Source organism: Corvus cornix, chromosome 2 (assembly GCF_000738735.6).
Source record: "Corvus cornix cornix isolate S_Up_H32 chromosome 2, ASM73873v5, whole genome shotgun sequence".
Classification (NCBI taxonomy): Eukaryota; Metazoa; Chordata; class Aves; order Passeriformes; family Corvidae; genus Corvus; species Corvus cornix.
In genome coordinates, this window is record NC_046333.1 from 37,944,302 (window position 1) to 37,966,707 (window position 22,406).

Below are 22,406 nucleotides of genomic sequence, written 5' to 3' on the forward strand. Positions count from 1 at the left end.
TTAGCCTGCATCAAGTTATATTTTATGCTTCTGAACTGTTGTCCATAAAATCATAACACAAATGCAATTCTTTCACACACAAAAGTCAGATCTATTTCTCTAGCAAAAGCATAAAACCCAACACTCTGCCTTATGATCTGTTGTAGAAAGGTAGTTGCAATGCCTCTGTGCTACTTTCTCTGAGATATTAGAGCAGTTTACAATGCTAAGTGAAGATCATCCATGCCTTAATTCATCTGCAATTAGAGACAAAGGAGCTATTCTGTAATTTTGAAAAACTCACTTAAGGTTAACGAGAACATCCAGATACTACTAAAGGTTTAGCAGGATCCAGAAATTGCCCCAGCAATATGAATTTGTCTGCAACTGGTGGGGGTGACTGTGGTGAGGAAAAACAGGAATGAAGAACAGACATTAAGAAAAGCTAGGAAGTTGTCTACAAAATGTATTTGATTCCATAAGAGTTCATGCAAACATTATTGCACTCTGCAGTTTAGTTAAACATGAATTCCATGAGAACAGATAACTGCTAGGATATCTCAGTTATTCTGAAGTAACAACATAGGTTGTTTCAATCATTGTTATCAAACACAGTACACCTTTCCAGCTGCAGCTATTCTAAAACCAGATTTTAAAAAACTGCATTTAAGTAACACCAGTCGCTTGGTCATGAAAAAATTGAATTCTCTTCCATTATATTCCTATCAACTATATCCCAAGTTTGAAATATTCTAAAGCTAAAACATTCGTGAATATGCATCTGCTTACGAAAACCAGAACTCTTGGACAAAATTATGGAGAAAGCTGTAGTGACAATGTGCTTATGTGGAGCCACGCTAAATGAAAAGTACAGGCATTCCAGAATACACAAGGGACAGTACCCTACAGTGTCTGTGCTGAATTAACAACATAGTTATGCTATTTATGTTATTTCCAAAGTAGGTTCAATAGCCCAGAAAAACTCCAGCTTTCCTAAACTCCTTCATGTAAAACTACGTGACAGATGAAACTCTACACAGATTAAGGAGTGACAGACATGCTGCTTTTGCAAGCAGTCTAATTAAAAGACATAAGACTATTTCTTTAAGCACACAAGTACCACTAATATCTGACTGTAGACAGCTTTGAGTATTTAATTATTAAGTATTTTTTGAGTATTTATATTTTGAGTATTTAATTAAGTCAAAGCCCAGATCCTCCATACAGTCAAAAATTTTTCCAGAAGACAATTCAAAGCACTTCTTTTTCAGTCTACTGCTTTTCATCAGCCATATAAGGAGGCTAAAATTTGATGCACACAATACTAATACCTCAAAACTGAAAAACAATCCCTGTGTTTGTTTTAAATTTATAGACTCATCATCATTTTTATTACCACTATAGGACACACTTCAGTGGAACAGTGCTTTTACACAGCAAACTAAAGAGCATGATTATGGAGTTGTTCAAATCATGTGACTTCTCAGTACTTGCCTAATCTAGAGCCAAGGGGAAGAGCGATGAGAGGGAGGAAAATAAGAATTCAATGGATTCTAAGAAAAATCAGTCATTTGGTTGGAGGAGGAACCAAAAAACCTTTCCAAAGCAAAAGACTCAGCAATTACTTACCCATAAATAGTATGTGAACTGCAGTGCAAAAATAGCTATGCCTTCATTGTCAAACGATCCTGCTACTGATCGGGATATGTAACCTGGAACTATGGCAATAAAACAGGCAGCTAAAAGCCCTGCTCCCTGGTTCCACAGTTCTCTGGTGAGCAGGAAAGTAGAAATAGCTGTAAGGCCGCTAAAAACTGGTGCTAGAAACACACATACATCTCTTATATGGACTGTCACATTAAGCATATTTAAAATCCAATGTATAAGGCCTGCTGTCACCATCAGTCCTGGGTATACCTACATGGAGATAAAAAACGAACCAAAACACTAGGTTATTACAGAAAACTATCATAGTAGGTTTGTTTACAAATAACTTGCAATGAAACAATAATTTTTTAAGCTGATATAAGCAGTGAGTATTAGCATAAGTTAACAGAATTATTTTAGTACTCCTTTAATCATGTTTTGACAGCACCACTGAATACCATAGGCTCTTTTAATTTTATCCAAATGCTAACAATAAAATATAATCTACTTCATAAATGAAAGAGCAGCATACAGATAATATCCCATCTTGCTTGACATTTATCATACAATGAAAAGAATTTGTCATTAAGGTATGGAAGCAGAAACTAAAATTTGCAAGAGAATTTCAAGCCAGCTACGAGTTTAACAAGCCCCAAAAGTCTAATACTTCAAGAAGAAACCCAAAATCTCCCAGCCATTTTCCTTTAAAATATACCATGCCATTCTTTCACTTCTTGGTACCAATAGGGAAACAAAATGTGCATCAACAAGATTTAATTTTTTAAAGCTGAAAAGCTGATGGTCAGTCCATTGAATACTATGTATTTGCAAGACGTGTAGACACCTTTGGATATGGAAGATTAAAATAAAGTCCTGTAAAATTAAATTAAGATGTGCTCCAGAAAGGTAGCACAGACTTACACAAATCTATTGAACCCATCATAGAACATTGGAGAACTTCAGAATATTCTTAATAGGATTTCTACCCTCCCACATTTATCAACATTAGAAAAATCAATACATACCAGAAAAATTAAAATGTACTTCAGCTGCTGTAGGAACCCAGAGTGTCAACCTGCCTTAGTTTCTTTCAAAAACTAAGAAGGGCATTGTACTAAATTAAATTAACAGATGACTGAATGTTCCCCTGCATATATTTTAATTCTTTTTCGTAAGATGTTTTATTTTGTATAAGACAGGTATGGAAAACATGCACTTACATGTTACATAAAAAAGTCTCCAGCATCCCTAAGATACTAAAAAAAATGGTTATCTAACTGTTACAAAAAACATGTAAATGCCTTTAAGTGTTATATACTATCATTACAAAGCTTTAATGAGCCTTCACACATTAAGAAACACATGGCTGCATTACTTAGTGTTACTAAAGCTATTCCAATGAATGATATTTGCATTCTGATTTGATAACATTGTTTTGTACACCTTTCCTGTCTGGTAGCTTGCATCGATACCGATCTTAACTAGTCCTGATGCTTCATACAGGTGCCACACTGATCTAATTTCACAAGGTCTTCTCCCAGTGAAAGTCCTAACTTTTTTCCCATACATACATGAAGTCTACTCAGCACACATCACTGGATTAAAACTTGTAGCTTAAGAGATTTAGGTAACAATTTTGAAAAAAAATTCATTTTTTAAAAAAAAGTTTTTCCTTTACTGATTTTGTATACCAGAATTACAGGAGTCATAATACCCTTATTTGTTACTATTAGAATTTCATATGTAAGGAAGTTCTGTACTTCTTGGTCACAATATGCTACTGGATAAAGACTAAGGCATGTTGACTTAGTTTCTGCAGCTAAAAATTAAAAACATCTCAATATTCCCTCTTCAGCAATTTGAAAATTAAAAGCGTATTTTATTAAGATTTAACAATGTCAAATTTGTACTGAAAGTTCAAAAAACTTCCTGAAAAGTAATCTTTAAATATTTTTAATTTACTAAATTTATTAAATTTATTTTAATAAATTTATTATTACAATACTTACAGTTCCACCTACTATTCTTCCGAGTGGATACCATGCTCTTTCATCAAACCAATTTAAAAATTCATAAAACCCATGAGATGCAAGATGATGTGTTGATCTATAGTTAAACCTAGAAAGAAACAGCAGAAGGGTAAGATAAAAATCAAGAACTTTAGCCTCTCATTTACTATGTAAGTACAATGGTCCTCTCTATATCTGCAGAGTTTTAAAGTAAATTACTAAGTTCTCAGCTACTAACAACTATGTTTTCTTCACTTCTACAGCCAGTGCATATACACAGATGATCGTTTACAGTTTTTGGTGGGTTCTTTTTTGTGTGTGAACATTAAAAGGTTTTCTTTCACTCTGCTAAACGCTCTGGCTACTTTAAAATTAACTTTCTAAAACTACCAGTTTTCAAATACAGTCTATCACATCCAGTCAATGCAGGACTCTCACTCTGAGACAAGGACAGCTACACGGTACATTTGCTGCTGCCCTACTTCATGTAAAATTGATGAGTGACTCATGCAATAATAGGCAACAGGAATCAGTCTATTTGTTCACGTTATCAAACTAATAGCCTTCTTTCAATCAGTAAGAATCTACACAATGTAGAACCTCTGTAGATGAAGCTTAATCTTCAAAGTTGTACATTCTCTGCTGCAGAGAATTTCTAGTACAACAAAGGGTCTCCCATGCACACCTTCAGTTCAGTCTTCCACACTGTCTAAAAACCATTAAAAAACATCAACAGACTGCTATTAAGGCATTCATCTTCCACCTTCCTGGCACAAAGTATCTCAAACTTCTGATAACAAAATTTTTAAACTATTAAAATGTCCATTAATTCTTGAAATTAGGCATCAGGCTGCAAGAAGAACTACAGTGCATGTTATCCCAAAACAGCAACTCTTTAATGATCATTCATTCAAAGGCCAAACTAAAAAAGCTACAAATACTGAGAATGTGAAGCTTTGTAGAGAAAGTTTAGGCAGAGAAAAGCCTGGGTGAACACAACTTTTAAAACAAGCAGTATTCACAAAGCTAACCCTTTAAACACATATTCCAATTGAAATTCAGTTAACCAGGTGAAATTCATTATTTAAAGAAGTATTAAAGATTTTATTCATTAGCTAAGCAGAGGTTCAGGTGACTTAATGGAGTACAACAGACAAAAAGTTAGATGGGCAAACCACCATGAAAGACTTCCAAAGACACTGCTAGAATTCAAGCCTAGAAAAGCTTGTGTGTTTTTCATTTTGTCTACTTTATGGAAATATCCCCTTGTATCAGAAATACGCATCACTTCTAACAAAGATTTTTAAACTAAATAAAATTCTTTTGCGTCTGTAGGATTCCCAAAATATCATAGGTTTACTTTGAACTATTTCATTTCAACAGAATAAAGCTAATGTCATTTAAGACTGCAAATCCCATCAACCTCCTAACTGTTTAATCAGTACAAGTAATATCTGAAATACAGCTGCACTGAGGTCATGAGCAGATTTCTTCATCTACACAGTAGAAGAACAAAAAAACCTGAAATTCAGGTTCATCCATCAACAAATTTGCATGTTTCAAATGACTGAACTACCACAGCATCAGTCAAATGATAATAAAAACAAGTAAATAACAAAGAGTGAAGTACTTTCAAGAACAGTCTCTTACATCTGTTAAATAAGCAGTTATATAGGATACATTAACTGATAAAACTGTGGACTTTCAGAAGTCATTAGTCATGTTTATGTAAGAAAATTCACACGAACATCAGTCATTCTGACCTAGAAATCTTTGATTCAAACAGCAATGTGACATTGGTTTTTAATAAGGCTACAACTATTCCCATTTGACTAGATTTCTAAATATTAATTAATTCTCCAGGTCTGAACTGTCAACTCTAACGTGATTTATGAAATGCTGTACCTGTAAAATTAGCCTCTTATCTTAGTATAGCAAGGTCTGTTGTTAATTTGTTTAGTGCCAAGTGCCTGCAGTATGGTATGTAACAAATTAGGAGCTTCATATTGCACAGGACACACAGAACCCATCCAGCTACAGACTAGACTGAAATTACTGAAAACTCTGCCAACATTGTTATCCTAGAACTTTAAAAAGGGAACAAGAAAGATGTTTACTAACATGGATTACTTTCGAATTTTTAAATGATGACTCAAACTCACAGAGGCTACAAAAGTATGACTAATGTTTACTTTTACAGCATCAAAAGATCAGTTTAACAAATGAAATAGGCAAGAAGAATACATATTGGCATTCTCCTCATGTTTCCAAACAGCAAAGCTTCGTAACTGACTTCAGAAGGATGCGAACAACTGTCTTGTGATTTGGCAGCATCCCATTAAGCCTTTAATAAGAATGAATTACCACTCAAAATTGAAATGCAAGGTAACAGCATTTTACTTCTACCACTTCAGAGGTAAGAATTTAATCTTCCCTCCTAATATACTCTTAGACAGACACAAATCTATTAACCCTTCTTTCAAAAAGTGATTTTTTTGCCACAAATGAAAGCATGCAGTGACCGCTGTGCATATCTTTACAGCAGAAATTACTGGCACTACTATAGGTACATTGATTTTTCACTGTGAGAAGACCTGTGAGAACAAGAAACAACCTTCTAGACACAAAAACTAAAAAACAAACAAACAAACAAATTTAGAAGCTTAATTCAGCACCTTGCTTCGACTTAAAAAAAGAAAATGTCCACTTCACCTCCCACTAGGTAACCTGCCAACAAAAATAAGTTAAAACGTCAACATAAACATACGCACACATCAGGAAAAGGTTGCTGTGATGTTGCATATCAGAGCCAGCTTCAGGCATGGACAAACTGGCAGCAATGGGCGGTGTACCAGACAGAAGTAGAGTCTGGCAATCATATGATGATGCCAGTATTATGCTCTGATACCACTTAGCCCTTCAATAGCACTGTTCTCCTCTAGGGATAAGCCTGAACCTTGTGAAACTGTTTCCCTTTTAGCCAGAACGGAGAGAGCTGCTAACAAACAGCGAGCATCACAAACCACAGTCATACCTTCTTACTATCTTGGTACTTTTCATACTGTGCTTGAAATGCAGCACAGTGGTATTGTATTTCTACTGAAATGCTATCACAGTATCTGCAACTATCTCTAGGTTTCACAGGGCTGTAGAACAGCCCTGGAAAATATTAGAAAAACTGAGACCTTTGCCTACACCTGCATCTGGGAGATTCAAGGGCTGCAGCTGAGGGAGGAATCATAACAGAGGCAAGAACAGCCAGTGCTGGGTAGGGGTTGCATTTCAGGTTTGGGGGCCACTGCCTGCCCCAGTTCTTCCACCTGCAGCAGCAGCAGCAAGAAGAAGTGATATTTAGGGTTTCTATCCAGCCCTCCTTCTGACCTACTCCACCTTACCCAAGGAAACACTGGAACTGAAGTACACTGCTGGTTGCACTGACTGAATAGTATGCAGCACCAGGTGACAGAACCAGAGCGAAGGAAAGGATCCCTTTTCTGCCACCCTCAACCCTCACACCCATCTGATCTTGAGGTATGAGAACAGATTACCCACTTCCCAAGATTCCCTCTCATCCTCCTTCAGCCCCTTGAGGCAAGTCGATTTGAAACAGACGTGAGAAGAATAAAGAATAAAATTATGTGAAGTACATGTTAATTACGTAGCTAGAACGACTGAGACAAATATTCAAGTTCTCAGTCCACGCTGTGAAGAAGATACACACTTGCTAATATTCAGCTAAGGGCCTGACACCAGGAAACGTTGACTTCTTATTTTAGTTGACGTTCTAGGAGGAAAAGTGATGCTCTGCTGTTCTCCTTGCCTCTTTCTGTCAGGTCTGTAGTTTGAACGGTCTCATCCTCCAAGTTAAGCTTTAAAGGAATAAACAATCCTAAATCTTTGTATGTTTCAGAGTCCCAACCACGAAACTAGGCTGGTATTGTAGTTTGAACCTTTGGGGGGATGCTCTAATGATCACCTAAGTGCTCTGTGTATGGTATCATTAATTTTGTAGCACTGCTGGAGATACCTACATTACAGCTGGTTCAGTAGACAACTGGCGATAAGTTAATAAAGATATGGTTCTCATTTTTAAAGCGTATTTTAGCATAGAACAGAGTATAAGCAGCAACAGCAGAATAACTGAAACAGAGGCATATTTTTTTTTAGTAGCAACATTAATTTAGAAAGCTTAACTAGGCAACTTGCAAAGCAAAGCCTGTAAAGTTTTCACTTATATATTATGCACTGTTAATACATGATCTTAACTATCTGTTCCTGCTTAGGTTTGATTTTTATTCCTTGCTATGAACTGCCTTTTTGATGACACAAGGCAATACTGTAGGATGATTACTTAATGCTAGTCACAGCAATCATTCTCTATCCAGGAGCTACAGAATTCTCCAGCACTTCACAGCAACAATTACTGCTATATTTATAAAGAGACGTCTTTGACATTCCTAGGTTTAGTATTTCCTTGACAAAGTACTATTTAAGTGAGTATTAAAATAAAATTCAGCCTACTGAGAAAATAAGAACATATAGAAAAGAAGAGCACGTGTACGGCAACGCAGTTACTTCATCCAGATCTAAACAACACTTACAGCAAATTACACTGATGGCGATGGAATTCATTTGACCCCTCCATTCCAACAGAGTGCAAGATCAGTGTGTTGCTTCTTGTGGGAATGGTGACTGTCTAAACCCCAATCAATTTCATGCTATTATTGCCCCATCATCTAGACTTTTTATCCAGCACTTTACAGCCATCTGAGAATATGTAATCTCCTTACAAACAGAATCTGTTGAAAATTTTCTAAGCCTTCAATTATAAAGGCTTCTGTGCTCTAAAAGTCTTCAGCTGCAGATGCACAAAATTTTCACATCTGCACACTCAGAAAAATGACAAGATACAAACTGTGAACATTACTAGCTATCTGAGTAATTCTAGGAGTCAGTTTTTAATGCAAATGTAGATTACAGAATCAATTCGGCCATACAGCATCTAATTAGTGATGGCAAGTCTAGATTCTTGAGAAAGATAGTTGAAGATTGACTCCATATCCGACACATTCTTTGCATCCAAAGGAAGAATATATTCAGCAACACTATGGAAAATCTAATGAGAAACTTAAGTAACTTCCATTGAAACAAAGAAACATCTATGCAGTAATCCATATTAAATTTTAAAACACCTGCTTGCCCACATACTACACTACAAGCGCAACATCCTGCAAGTCTCATTCTGAGCTCTGTATCTGCAAATAAGAAATTAACACAATGAGCTTTGCATAAGGTTTTTAAAATGGAAGTGTAGCACTCATCAATCACCTAATTAATTCAAGGCACTATGGAAGTCCTCCTCATCAGGAAAATCTTTACTTGTGTTGCATTTGTAACCTTGGTAAGTATGTATGGCCATTTAAGCCATTTTCAAATAATCAACATCACAATTTGGAGCAGCAATACCTACAGGCAAAAGCACTTATGACAGGTAAAGAGTCTTTCCTAGTGCCCACAACCCAAACCTATGGCGTTAGACCTCACGGTAAGAATGCTCTACCTGTGTAAGAGCCCATAAGATAGAGGGTGGTCCTGTGTTTACCCGAGCCAGAACTGACATAACTCCGCAAAATGGAAGAACAACCAGGCAATTTTATTTCAGAAAAATCTCACACTCCTTTCTTTTTAACTTACATTCATGTCAGTGGTATGGTTTTATTATTAATTCTAATAGAAACATACACTACATGAATTGTCCCTAATTAGCACATTTTTATGTATTTTAAGTCCTTATACGGCCACAAATCTTTTATTCTGGAATTCCTCTGGATGTGCACCTACCATGGTTTTATGTGGAAGCTGCTATCACCTTGAACACTCAAGCTTCTGCACCTCACTGGACAACAAACATGTAAGGAGTCATGAGCACATTAACTCTACCTCGTTTTTCACAAGAGGCACAGAACAGGCTTGCACAGTTCTTGCTAAACTTGATTGAAAGATAATTAATAAGACAAGTCCACCAGAAAGAAAAAAGAAAAGCTTTGACTGATACGGAGTTTAATATCATCCTAATTCTGATGGTTTTAGAGAGTTAAATATGTAATTTTTGATTGTTTAGTCTTTATGTTTTTTATCAAAATATCCGGATATGTAATTACTCGTAGCATTCTGAGATAGTATCAAGTATTTGTGATGGCTCCCGAGACTGCCCTGTATTTAGAGAAGCTCAAATGATCTGCAGGGGTTTTGGTGCAAGTAGGGCCATTTGAAAAGAGAAATACACATCCTGCAAGTTGACTGTCAATCACAAGCCTAATGTTTCATCAAAGAATTGGCAGCAGTACTGTCATTCTGAGCTTCTTCAGGTTCAAAATTGGTCATGGACCTGGTTTTGATTTCAGATTTTGCAACTCTGAACAAACCCACCCACTCAGAAAAATGTGGCAAAGACTCCCTTGTTATACTAAGATTAGTAAGAATGATAATGTAACAAAATGATAGAAAGTTTTGCAGTGATGTGGCCACTCAACTTCAAAAATGATGGAAATTTTGAGTCAAAGGAGGAAGAAATTTCTGTTCCTGGAATCCAGCTGAGAAACAAAACTCCTCCTTTTTGTAATATCTTTAGAATAATCCCTAAGGGTAAACCAGTAGAAAGCCAAGGCAGAAAAAAAGGTGGGTGACACAATCAGCAGGGCACCCACTTTTTCAGGGCCAACATTCAACTAAGCTCAATGGAAATCCTGAAGAATACCAGAATGTTTACAGAATATCCATTAAGAATATCAGAATGTCCCCAGTGTATTTAAGAAGGATTACAGCATTCCTACTGCCACTACTTGGCATGGTATTTTCCCTGCCTGCAATAAGATGTTACGCTTCGCAAGTGCTAAAATTGGGAACTGCATGCTGCCAGTAGCTCAATGACATAAAATTCTACAAGGAGCATACAGTCACTCAGCTTCTTCAGAGAACCCAGGGCACCTCCACTATTTTTGCTAAAAAACTGAGCTTTTGAGAGCACTCCATAATCACAATTTGTATTTTTCACAAAATATACCACCATCTGAAACCACGATATGCTTCCTATCACCACTGTAGTGGGTGTATATCTGCCTACAACTTCAGACACTTCCCCTGATGTCTATTAGGCTTTTTCATTACTTTTTCTCTGTCTTGCTTTTGAACTACTCCATATCTCAAGGCAAATTATTATGAAAAGCATTGGTTTTATCCATATTAAAAGGCATACTTTGCCAGTGAATTCTGCCATTCGTAACATGTAACAACATTTTAGACCTAAGAAGAAAGTGATGATGACATTTTTCTTGGGACAGTTAAAATTCCCAAGAGGTTTCAAAGGTAAGATGGAAAAAGAATCATTTGAAAATTTTTACAGGCAAAAACTGAATGCTTGTTTTCTTTTTTATGGACGTACACTTTACCCCAGATACTACGCTACAACTGGCATCCAAATTGATGACAGTATAGGTTCTCTATCTTTTGACAGCATCGGCTTCTTGAGAGGCATCAATTCTCTGCTCAATACAGTATTAACTACCACAAACTCAAAAACCCCTGTAGTGCTATGTTTGCCTCTTTCTGAGTGCTCTTGGACTACTCTGTGGCACAATAAACCTTGTATGCTGCAACTCTGAAAGCTTTGCACCAAATTCAAGAATACGTTCAAGAGGGTGTTTCTTACAGATCAGATTTGTGCTGTACTTGTTCTTAACACGATGGAGGCACCTTAACTCCAAGGTCTTCTAAGTTAAAGGAACGAGGATCGGCTTGGCAGGAAGGAGTTGAAAGACCAGTAGCTGAACAATGTATTTTAAGAGCAAAATATCCTTTCTGTGAAAAATCTAATACTAAAAATCAGTGAGGTGAACATGACTGCTTCACAAGAAGTAACAGAGGGAACAGAGGACAACTAGCTCCCAAGCCACTTTTTTCAGTCTACTAGTACAGAATAGCAACCTGTAACATCTAAACAACTATAGCAGACTCCTATTAAACTGATCCCGAAAATACCTGCTATCTTGTAGCAAGATCTAATATGTGCCCAGAAGAGAATACTAACTTTTGTAATAGTCTGAAATACAGAGTACAACAAAGGAAATTTATTATTTATTGCAAGTACTTTAATTGTATTTTAACTACTTGGGAGTATGTGGCACAGCCTTCATCTCTATTACATAATAAAGTCACCTACATGCTACAACGCAGTGGCAATCGAGAAAGTACCAGCTACACCAAAATGTAGTTGAACCAACTTCACTTCCCATTAAGTGAAATTTAAGGAATCAGTGTGGATGCAAGATGGCCTGGCAGACTGCTTCTACGCTGTAAAATACAAGACACAGTAAAAAGTAAACAGGACCCTTAGAAAGGCTCCAGATCCCCCACTTACAGATGATATTTAAGCAGTGACAATCTTATTTCTGGCAGAACATTTAAACCGTTACAGCACCATAGAAGAGCTTTTATTTTGTATAACCCTCAACAGTCAAGAGCCTGTTACTTGAACTTCTGTGTAACATGACAAAGGGTAAATCAAACCAGAATCAGACATTAGATATTGAACCACTCTGTACAAATTATGGCAACATAAGGTTCTTCAGCACATAGGAATTAAAAGTATCTACAGTGTTCTGGTTGCATGTCTAAGTCAGTTTAGCAAGTTAAAATACGGTAGCTTTTCATCCAAAAATCCTTATATATTTGCTGTTTAGTACATTTCTTAATGCACCTGCTATTCTTCCTCCTGCATTTAGGTCGGTCTCCCCACCTGAATTCTTTGACTATACTTTCTTTCCACTAGTCTCTCTGTAGGTAGATCATATTTAGTACAAGAATCTGGATCTCTCACAGTGCACCTGTTGAACTCTATCTGTTGCAATATCGACTTACTGACTTTTTAATACAATGACTGCTGAGAAAATAAAAATTGTTTCAGAGTGGATAATACAAAGCACCATCAGAGCAGAACAGACACAGTCTAACTTGAACAATTTCTGTCCCGTAATTAACACCAGGTTAAAAACCTAATTTTATCTAACTTAAATATGTCTGCTCAAATTCTGCTTAACCCTTCAGTAAGCTGGCATACATAGACACAAACATTGCAGTCACAAGGACTGCAGAAGCGATCAATTTTTACCTGTGGGTATGTATGTATATAGATAGAACTACCTGCAGAACAAACCAAACAATACACACAGGGTTTACAGGAACCTAGAGACAGATCTAATTATGCCCTAAACAAATAAAGCTGAGAAGAAAAATGCATGAATAAAGCCCAAAGTGCAAAAGGGTAAGAGAAAAAAAAAAATATTCCCAGCTCTAGGATGCCTTGTACTGAATTACACATGCAAATTTAACTGTGGCAGTTATCCTTCAACTAACCTTTGCTAGCTAAAAGGAGTGCAGAAGCGCTTCTAATCCGCTGCTGTCTGCAAATCGGACAAATTAGCTTGAATCACAGCTAAAAAGCAAACCACTCTAAAGACGCCATAAAAGACAACAAAAAATGCTTCTATAAATACATCAGCAACAAAGGGAGGGCTAAGGAGAACCTCCATCCTTTGTTGGATGTGGAAGGAAGCAGTGACAAAGGATGAGGTGCCTAATGCTTCTTCGCCTTTTACAGTTAAGACCACCTGTTGTTTGGGTATCCAGCTGCCTGAGCTGGAAGACTGGGATCAGGAGCAGAACAAAGCCCCCATAATCAAGGGGGAAATGGTCAGCAACCTGTAACACCACTCAAACACATGCGAAGCTCTGTGCGCTCCACCCAAAGGTACTGGAGGGAGCTGGCAGAAGTGTTCACCAAGCATTTTCAATCATTTCCCAGCAGTCCTGACTAACCAGAGAAATCCCGGTAGACTGAAGCGAGCAAATGTGATGTCCACCTACAACATGGGTGTGAAGGAGGATCCAGGAAACTCCGGGCCTGTCAAACTCACCTTGGTGCCAGGGAAGGTTACGGAGCAGATCATCTTGAGCACAATCATGCAGCACATACAAGACAACCAGGGCAGCAGGCCCAGTCAGGATGGGTTTATGAAAGGCAGGTACCTCTTGACCAACCTGATCTCCTCCTACGACAAGGTGATACACTTAGTGGATAAGCGAAAGACTGTGGATATTGTTTATGTTGACTTTACTGCAGCCTTTGACACCATTTCCCACAGCATTCTGGAGAAATTGGCTGCTCATGGCTTGGACAGGTGCACATCCTGTCTGGATGGCCAAGCCCGAAGAGTGGTGGTGAATAGAGCTGCATCCAGTTGGCCACTGGTCACAAGTGGCGTTCCTCAGGGATTGGTGCTGGGGCCAAGCCAGTTTAATACCTTTATCAATTATCCGGATGAGGGGATTGAGTGCACCCTCAGACAGTCTGCACATGTTGGGCAGGAGTGTTGATCTGCTGGATAGCAGGAAGGCTCTGCAGAGGGATCTGAACAAACAGGAATGATGGGCCAAGGCCAATTATATGAAGTTCAACAAGGTGAAGGGCTGGGTCCTGGACTCAGGTAACAACGACCCCCCTAAACACTGCGGACTTGGAGAAGAGTGGCTGGAAAGCTAAATGGTGGAAAAGGACCTGGGGGTGCTGGTTGACAGCAGCTGAATGTGAGTCAGTGTGTGGCCAAGAAGGCCAATGGCATCCTGGCCTGTACCAGCAATGGTGTGGCCAGCAGGACCAGGGCAGTGATTGTCCCCCCGTGCTCACCACTGGTGAGGGCACACCTCAAATCCTGTGTTCAGTTTTGGGGCAAAAAGAACACTGAGGTGCTGGAGTGAGTCCAGAGAAGGACAGTAAAGCTGGTGAAGAGCCTGGAGCACAGATCCTATGAGGAGGAGCTGAAAGAGCTGGGGTTGTTCAGCCTGGAGAAAAAGAGGCCTATGGGGAACCTTATCACTCTCTGCAATCACCTGAAAAGAGGTTGTAGCCCTCTAGGGCTAGGGTAGTCGGGGTTCAGCCTCTTCTCCCAGGTTACAAGTAATAGAACAAGAGGAAATGTCAAGTTGCGCCAGAGGAGATTTAGATTAGGTATTTGGAAAAATTTCTTCACTAAAAGAGTTGTTAAGCATTGGAACAGGCTGCCCAGGAAGTGGTTGACTCACCAACCCTTGAAGTGTTTAAAAGAGGTGGGACATGCTAGTGCTGGGTTAACGGTTGGACTCAATGATCTAAGAGGTCTTTTTCAACCCAAATTATTCTATGACCTCAACTACTTTAACTGATTTTATTCTGAAGCAGATTAAAAGTATCTGCGTGATCTATTAATACAGTCCAACAGAAGGGATGATGGCCCCTAGCTAAGGGCAAAAAGAGTTCCAGCTGTTTGCAAAGTGACTGTGTATCCTCACACTGGAGCAAATTAATGTGGGAGTAGAATGTCACCAATAAAATAAACAAAGAAGCTGAAAGCAGAAAGTGGCCTTCATCCTTCCTCACAATACAGTGGACTTTATCTTTCTAACCATATTTTGCATTCAGACACTTTGAGTATCTGATTTAGTCTCAAATATGTATGGCAAGCAGAATTTAAAATCAGTTATCAACTACTTTTATAATCTTTCATACTGTTTTAAGTAAGTTTAAATTAAGAAGAAACCCTAAATTTTCACTGAAATTAATTTAACCTGTTAAGAATTGTACTTAATGGTTACCAGTGTTCCTTTAAAGACTACGCACAAGAAACACAAGTGTAATAACAAACTATTACTTGCTTTTTAGGTATTTACACAGAAATGCTAAATATTAAGTGTACTGTGATGACAGCAGTGCTAGCATTTAAGACAGTATTTATAATTAATATTAAATTCCTGCCATGTACAATGTGAAATTGAAGTTACATGTTTATTTTCTCAATATGTGATAGAATTTTTAGTATTGCTCAGCCTTACTGTACCATAGATATTGAGCTATTTCACCATGCTACTCTCTCATTTTAGTAAAATCCAATTAATGCTTAGGAATGACCTTAAAACATGAAGGTGGGGGAACAGTGTTATGATGAGCTAGGCTTGTTATTACACACATATGCTTTGAAGTTGTCACAAATGTTTTTACAGAAATATTCACAGACTACACCCACCATGGCCTCCTCTATCCTATGTCCAGGGACATGCCCTTTCAAAAGCAAACCACCTCAGTTGGCTATACTGGTATATACAGTTTGGTAGCTACAGCCCCTCTTAGAACAGTAAAAGGACAAGTTTCATTTCTAAAGCCATTTCACCAAATCGAAGTACATCCTTCCCCTGCTTTCTCCCCTGTGACATAAAATGAATGTCTGGTTGCCCATGAAAATAGGGAAAGGAGGATACTAAAGCAAGAGGTTCAGTTTCAGTTCAGGTGGGATTGAAAAGTTGTGTACTGCAGGGGTGAGAGCTGTTGGGAAGGACTCGGTCTAAGTTCTCAAGGGACAGTTCTTAGGTCACATAATCCTAAATCTTCTCTCTCCTTGCTCTCCAAACTTGAATTAAACTGGTCTGTTGCAGGACTTTTCATGCTTCAATCCCCACCAGACCTCTCAACTCTCTCTCCACAAATGCGCTGTTCTGTGGCTTTCTCTTCTTGAAGGTAGCCCGGAAAGAAGACAGCAGATGGCACCATGTGGAACACACTCTCACAAAGTAAAACCATGATCTGCATATCTAAGAATGTTTCATTGAAACCAGAGTGCAATGGAAGCGTAAGGAAAAAAGGACCCTGAAGCTGACTTACAAAAGCAAAAGGCAGAAAATAAAATTCAGTGATGGAACAATTACAAGCGTGACATATTTCACACAAAACATATCATCCGATCTTGTGCCAAGCAAAAACTGGGCTTTACTGTGGGAGGGTGGGGAGAATGTTGGTGAAGTAGTGGTGGAATACAAAATTAAAGCACAAAAAATTCCTTGGCTCCTGTTTAGCCATAGGAGAATAATTACAGTTGTCATTACTAGCTGACCTGAGACATCACAAATTAAGATACTGTTCCTAATGTTTAAGGTAGTCTCTCCAGTGTCAAGATCCATTTTCTATTTGGCAAATGAAAGATTAAAACTGTTACAGAGTAAAATTAATTGTGAGACATATGCAATAGCTTTTCAAATGTTACTTCAGACATCTGACAATAGATGAATCATTCTAGTCACCTGAGTAAGATAAAACAGTCAAAACACAGTAGCATTACACAGCTTCTTGGAGAACTCAAACACTGCATTGGCTTTCATGACTTTTCTCCTACAACAGTGAGTCAAAGGGATGTCCATTTACTGTTACTGTTGCCATCGATACAACGCCAAAGTTCTGATTTTGTTTTGCTGAATTTCTAAATTAGAAGAATTGCTACTTCAAGGCATTTTATCTATTGCCAGAGAAAGAATTAAAGACATTTTAAAGACCATTAATACCCAAATGACCAAATATTTCAGCCATGAAGATGAAATCGCCTTTTTCCAAGATAAATGTTTCAAACAATATTTATGGAATTCTCAGTTATTTAACTTCCAAATGCTGCTTGGGATAAGTTTAGAATAAGGAGAAAGCACATTCAACGTATGCAATAGACTATATATAAAAAGGTGGATAAACATAGAAAACTACCCAGGAAAGGAAGGCTTGTTTTATTAGGTTTTGCTTTTGCATCACTCTATTTTCAAATCCTCTGGCTATAGCACAACATATTCTATTAAACGTGTTCTTCTCAATCAGCTGCATCCTCAAAAAAGTACTTTCCATGCCTAGACTTTCTTAACATACCAATCTATTGTGAAGATAGGAATAAAAATAAGTAAAATCACACTACTTGAATTTAAAGAAGTTGGCTACCATTTGTAACATAATAATTGCAAAAAGAGAATACAGAGATCGAAAAAATAAAGCCAAGAGCTCAAAAAATGTAGACTGACCAGCCACGTGTGCTAGAACAGTTTAAAATTACATCATTACATGTTATTTTTCCCTTCTGTAAAATCCAAATTAAACCAACAGGATACAGAGTGCCCATACATGCAGTGAACCACTATTTTAAATAAATGTAAATAATACTGTGTAAAACAGTCTAGAAGAAAATAGCAATTCCACTAAGAACACCACCAAAAATCAATACGCAAGCCAAACTCACATCCTCCATTCCAAAGTAGTTTCCCAAAGACTTTGTTTAAGTGAGGGAAGTTTTGAAAAGGTGTTTTGCAATTCTTCATGGATTATCAGCTGAAGAGAACCTGAACATGCTCTTTTACCTAACAAACTAATATAACCCATATAAACTGACTGCCACAGAAAATTATATGATAAGCATTGTAACACCCAGAAGAAATTATCATTTACAGTTATTTATGTTAGACGGGCTCTGGAAAAGTAACATTTGATACTGGACTTGGGTCCCCCATAGCAGACAGACATTTTAAATATTGTTCCTTGTTCTTAAAGCGCTCATGGACAAACACTCAGTTATTCCTTGTTTAAAACAGACCATTTCTTTTTCTAAAGCACAGGAACACTGCCTCACATAATAGCAAGAACTTTGGAAGGATAGGAAGCATTTCATTCTCTAACATGCCAAAGGAGCTTCTACCCCAGGAAAGCAGCAGTAAGTTGGGAAATACAGAAGCTGATCTATTTTGTTCGTATCTATATCCTTAAATTCATTCCCCAGGCTGCTTCAACTTATGTAAGGTGTGGTGCAGCATTAGGATCAATTTCACAGTACCTCTCCAGCCCAGACCTAGCAGCTACCCACATTAAAAACATCTGAGTTTGATTCCCAGTAACAGCTCAGATGAAGACCACAAACACTGCTCAGCTAGGGGGCCAGAAATAAAGTCTATGTGCTGGACATACTATAGCAATACATGTCCTAAGTTCACTTTGTTCTCCAAGCAAGTAGTAAGACTGATGGCTCCAAGAAGTTTTGCTAAAGGAGTTAATAATAATGAAAACATTGTTACACATCCTGCTACAGGGTGCAGGCTCCACAGGCCCCAAAAGTAGCAACTTTAATGGCTTTTCTAAGTAGAAAAAAGCCCTCAGGAACAGCCCTAAATGTCAGTACAAATGTACTTCAAATGGCTCGCAAGAATGGAATTTTCAAAAATTCAAGAGGAAACTCTGCAACACATGCACAGTTAGACATCAAACGGGAAATAACCTGACTAAATTAGAGGAGATTCTTGTGGAACAGCAGAGATACCTCCCTAAACTCAGTGTAACCTCAATCCATTTAAAATCTATTAGTTCCTACAGGATTTTGAATTTTCCTGCTACCTATACTGGCCAAAATTTTTATTCTCCCCTTTCCCCACCAGTTCAACATGAGACAGATTTAAAAACATGAGTATTAGGATTACAGGCTGCCAAAACTAGAGACTATTAGAGAGAGTTATGATAGGAAGCAAAAGCTAACCTTCATAAACCACTCCAACCCTATGTAACCAAATCAAATTTCTGCTTTAAAAACCAAACATATTAAGCTGTTCAAATAATAGGATATCAGCCAAAAAAAAAAAAAAGTCCATTCAAGGATTTTCATTGTAGCATTTGCTCTAGTTAGTCAAGTGTTTGTGAGTGTTTGCTGAAGACCATTTAAAAAAAAAATGATGGCATTAAAAGCTAAACTTGATGGTTCAGCTGACCCAGCCCACATAAAACATTTGGATATGTTTTCCTTTTCATGTTTCATTCTGCTATCCATAAATCAATAAAAGGGTCAACACTTTGCAAGCATTCTGTCTCACCTCATATGTTTTCCAAAAGAAGTCTGTAGGGAGTCTCTGTACTCAACCATATTCTGCACATGTTTTATGAAGACTGCCCCTCCTACCTATCATGCATAACCCCTTTCCGGAACCACATGAAATCTGATTAGGCGTTCACCCCAATTACAAGTAGTGCAAGTGAGGAAAGAAGCACTGCCTGCTAAGTAAAGATGGTAGAAGACAGTAATACATGCAGAGCAGGGATTTGATTCTTACATGACTGCTATTTTATGAGGCCACACAGTGAACTGCTTTTCAGCTGCATCACTCCAACTGAACAAATCTAGCCTGAGGTCTCCCCACTCACAAAGCAGTTTCTGCTATGCCTTCAACTCTGTCCAATGGTCTTTTTCCAAATTATCCTCCTTCTATTACATTTCTAATATTTACCTATTTTTGCAATTTCAGAAGCAGTAGAGAAGTCCAGTACAGTCAAGTACACATCATCTTGACTGTTACCACCGTATCAACCTTACAGAAAAATTTATTTGGCTTCAAAACAGCCAAGTAGGTCAACAGTACCTTACAAGTGAGAAGCCCCAAAAGCCAGGCTAACCTGTGCTAACAGAGCTTCTCAACCCATGTCATACTGCAGTAGAAGTGATCAAAAAAAAGATGCCTGATTTGGATCCTCCTCATTTAAAGGGAAGGTGGTGGTGGGGTGGTAAAGTCTGGAAGACTACTGTCACAAAAAAATCTCTGACCTTTCCTTTCATAAACACACAGGCACCACCGAATCAGACCTGGACTCTATGCTGGAATATTTTTCCTACTATAATAAAATGGCAGAAAGGAGTTTGAATTACCTGAAATTCTGCTAAAATTATTAGTATTAAAAACATTCAAATGTTAACAGTAAATATAATCTTAAAAAATGTATTTCAATAAAATAGAAACAGAGTACTTTTCACTTCACAGAATCAAAGCACCTGTGAATGAAGAGTGTGTAGTAAGTTTTTAATATGAATCTCATGAAATTTGCAATATCTCAAAATTAATTCAAAGTGATTATATTCAAACTGAATTGGAATCAGATGCTTTCCTGAGGTCTGGAAGTTGTCTAAGATTATAAACAAAAGGAATTGTTTTGGGAAAAATTCCTAAAGTCAGTGAGAAATGTTTCCTAGACAGATCCACATTTATGCACTTCACTTGAATAGGACTGTGTAGTGGGTTGAAAGGCTTTAGAAAGGTAGATCCAGTCTGGAGACAAAAGTGCCTGTAAACTCTCAAGAACACATTTACTACACAGTCTGCTGTCTATTTGCCCAGCAAGAGGCACCAGCAGGGAAGCACTGGCCAGATGAATTACCTGGGTGGGCATTGTTAATTGATATTATTGACACTATCATCCTCTTTACACAATTTTTTCCCCTCTCCTTATGAATACCAGCTTAACGTGCTCTTACTCACCTCTTCTTTCATCACTCCTGTTGCTCCAGTGTCTTAACATGCTCTGTATTTATTTGTACATGCCTTCCCTCTGTCACTCCATTCCAGTTTATCCTCTAACATCAGTCACTATTTACATTCCCTGTCGATGTTCATATTCTTCCTCAAAAATAAGAGACTAAACTGTAATATAAAAACTGGTGGCAAATAAGCTCAGGAAACTAAAGTGTTACTGTATTTCAACAATTTACCTCATTGAATCAACTTACTATGACTGCTTTAGAGCAAGCATGAAGAAAAAGCAGGACTGCCCAGTGGATGACAGAGGAGAACTACTCCAAAAGTCAGCTATCAGATCAGGAACTACACAAACCCAAAACCTCCAGTGATCGATCAATTCCATACACCACTTTTAATGTTCACTTCAGTCACACTTATAGATGCTAACTTATGTTTTCATTAATGAAACAAGTTTATAACAGCACAAGAATCCATCTGGCAAACATGATTTGAACGTAATAAAACCTGCATTTTTGACAGTGCCTGAAATAAAAATGTCAAGTTCCTTTAACCTGTCTACCTTTGAAACTCAAGCAATGACACTGCCCCTAGGTTTATTGTCACCCGTTCATCCCCAGCCACCAAACCCCACTAACGTTAGATGATGGTATCAGTGATGACAAAGTGTATCGCTATTATATCTACCAGCCATATTTGCTACCAGGACAATTATGTTACCTCAGAGCGAGGTACAATAAGCAACAGTCACCGCTAATGGCCAGTAAAAAGCAGATGGTTTGAGCGATCAATGCTGCTGGTTTGGAAGAGGCAAAGATGTATATGAGACTGTGGTAGTGCTCTTCAGTACCTAGAGCTGGCAAGGATGTAGAAGACAACATTCCCGGCAGGAGAAAGCAGGCAAATGGAACTAATAAAGCCTACACTGGTGCACCATCCTGCATGTGCAAATTGGTACAGAGAGGGTTTCATGCTCACACATATGAGCTTCAGTATTCCAGCCTAAGAAAGATTTCAGTAAGGTAACTGATATCAATCTGGCTTTTAGCAAGATGTTAAAATCCTCAGGGGAAAGAGAAGTTTGATCTCATGTTATGGAATATGATTAATGATTCAGATACAGTTCTCACACGTGTGACTTAATGGTAAGAACTGTACAAACAGAATGAATCTACTATTTTGACAGTACTCCCTGAAGACTACTGATGTAACCAAAGTTGTTATCATTTCACTTGGTAGCAGTATCAGAATGCAACAGTCTTGGTAGATATATATATCTGTCTTGTATGTATACATATGCACACATACAGATTATTTTATATACATATATATATATACATAGGCATATATGTATCTGATGGAAGCAGCCAAAAGAAATAGCATATGGGCATGCTGGAGCTGTACTTTAGAAAACGAGTGCATAGAAAGTAGCCCCTGTGCAAGTGCTCCATGATTTTGGTTGCCTTGGTTCTGCAGCCATGTTGGCATTTAAGGCAGCATCTGACAGTAAGAATGCTCTCACTCGACAGCAGAGTTAAACCTGCTGTTGTACTTTCACGAACAGCTTTCACTCTGCACTCGTCTGTACACAGCACC

At 37.9% G+C, this 22,406-nt stretch overlaps 1 protein-coding gene across 1 annotated transcript in view; it reads right to left on the reverse strand.

Annotated features, from left to right (window-relative positions):
- Nucleotides 1-22,406, reverse strand: part of STT3B (STT3 oligosaccharyltransferase complex catalytic subunit B) — a 51,217-nt gene that overhangs the window by 25,065 nt on the left and 3,746 nt on the right. Inside the window, exons 2-3 of the mRNA XM_039549857.1 lie at nt 3,636-3,744; nt 1,609-1,896 (exon numbers count right to left, since the gene is read on the reverse strand). Of these exons, the coding sequence (XP_039405791.1) occupies nt 1,609-1,896; nt 3,636-3,744 (397 nt within the window). The remainder of the gene's footprint in view (nt 1-1,608; nt 1,897-3,635; nt 3,745-22,406) is intronic.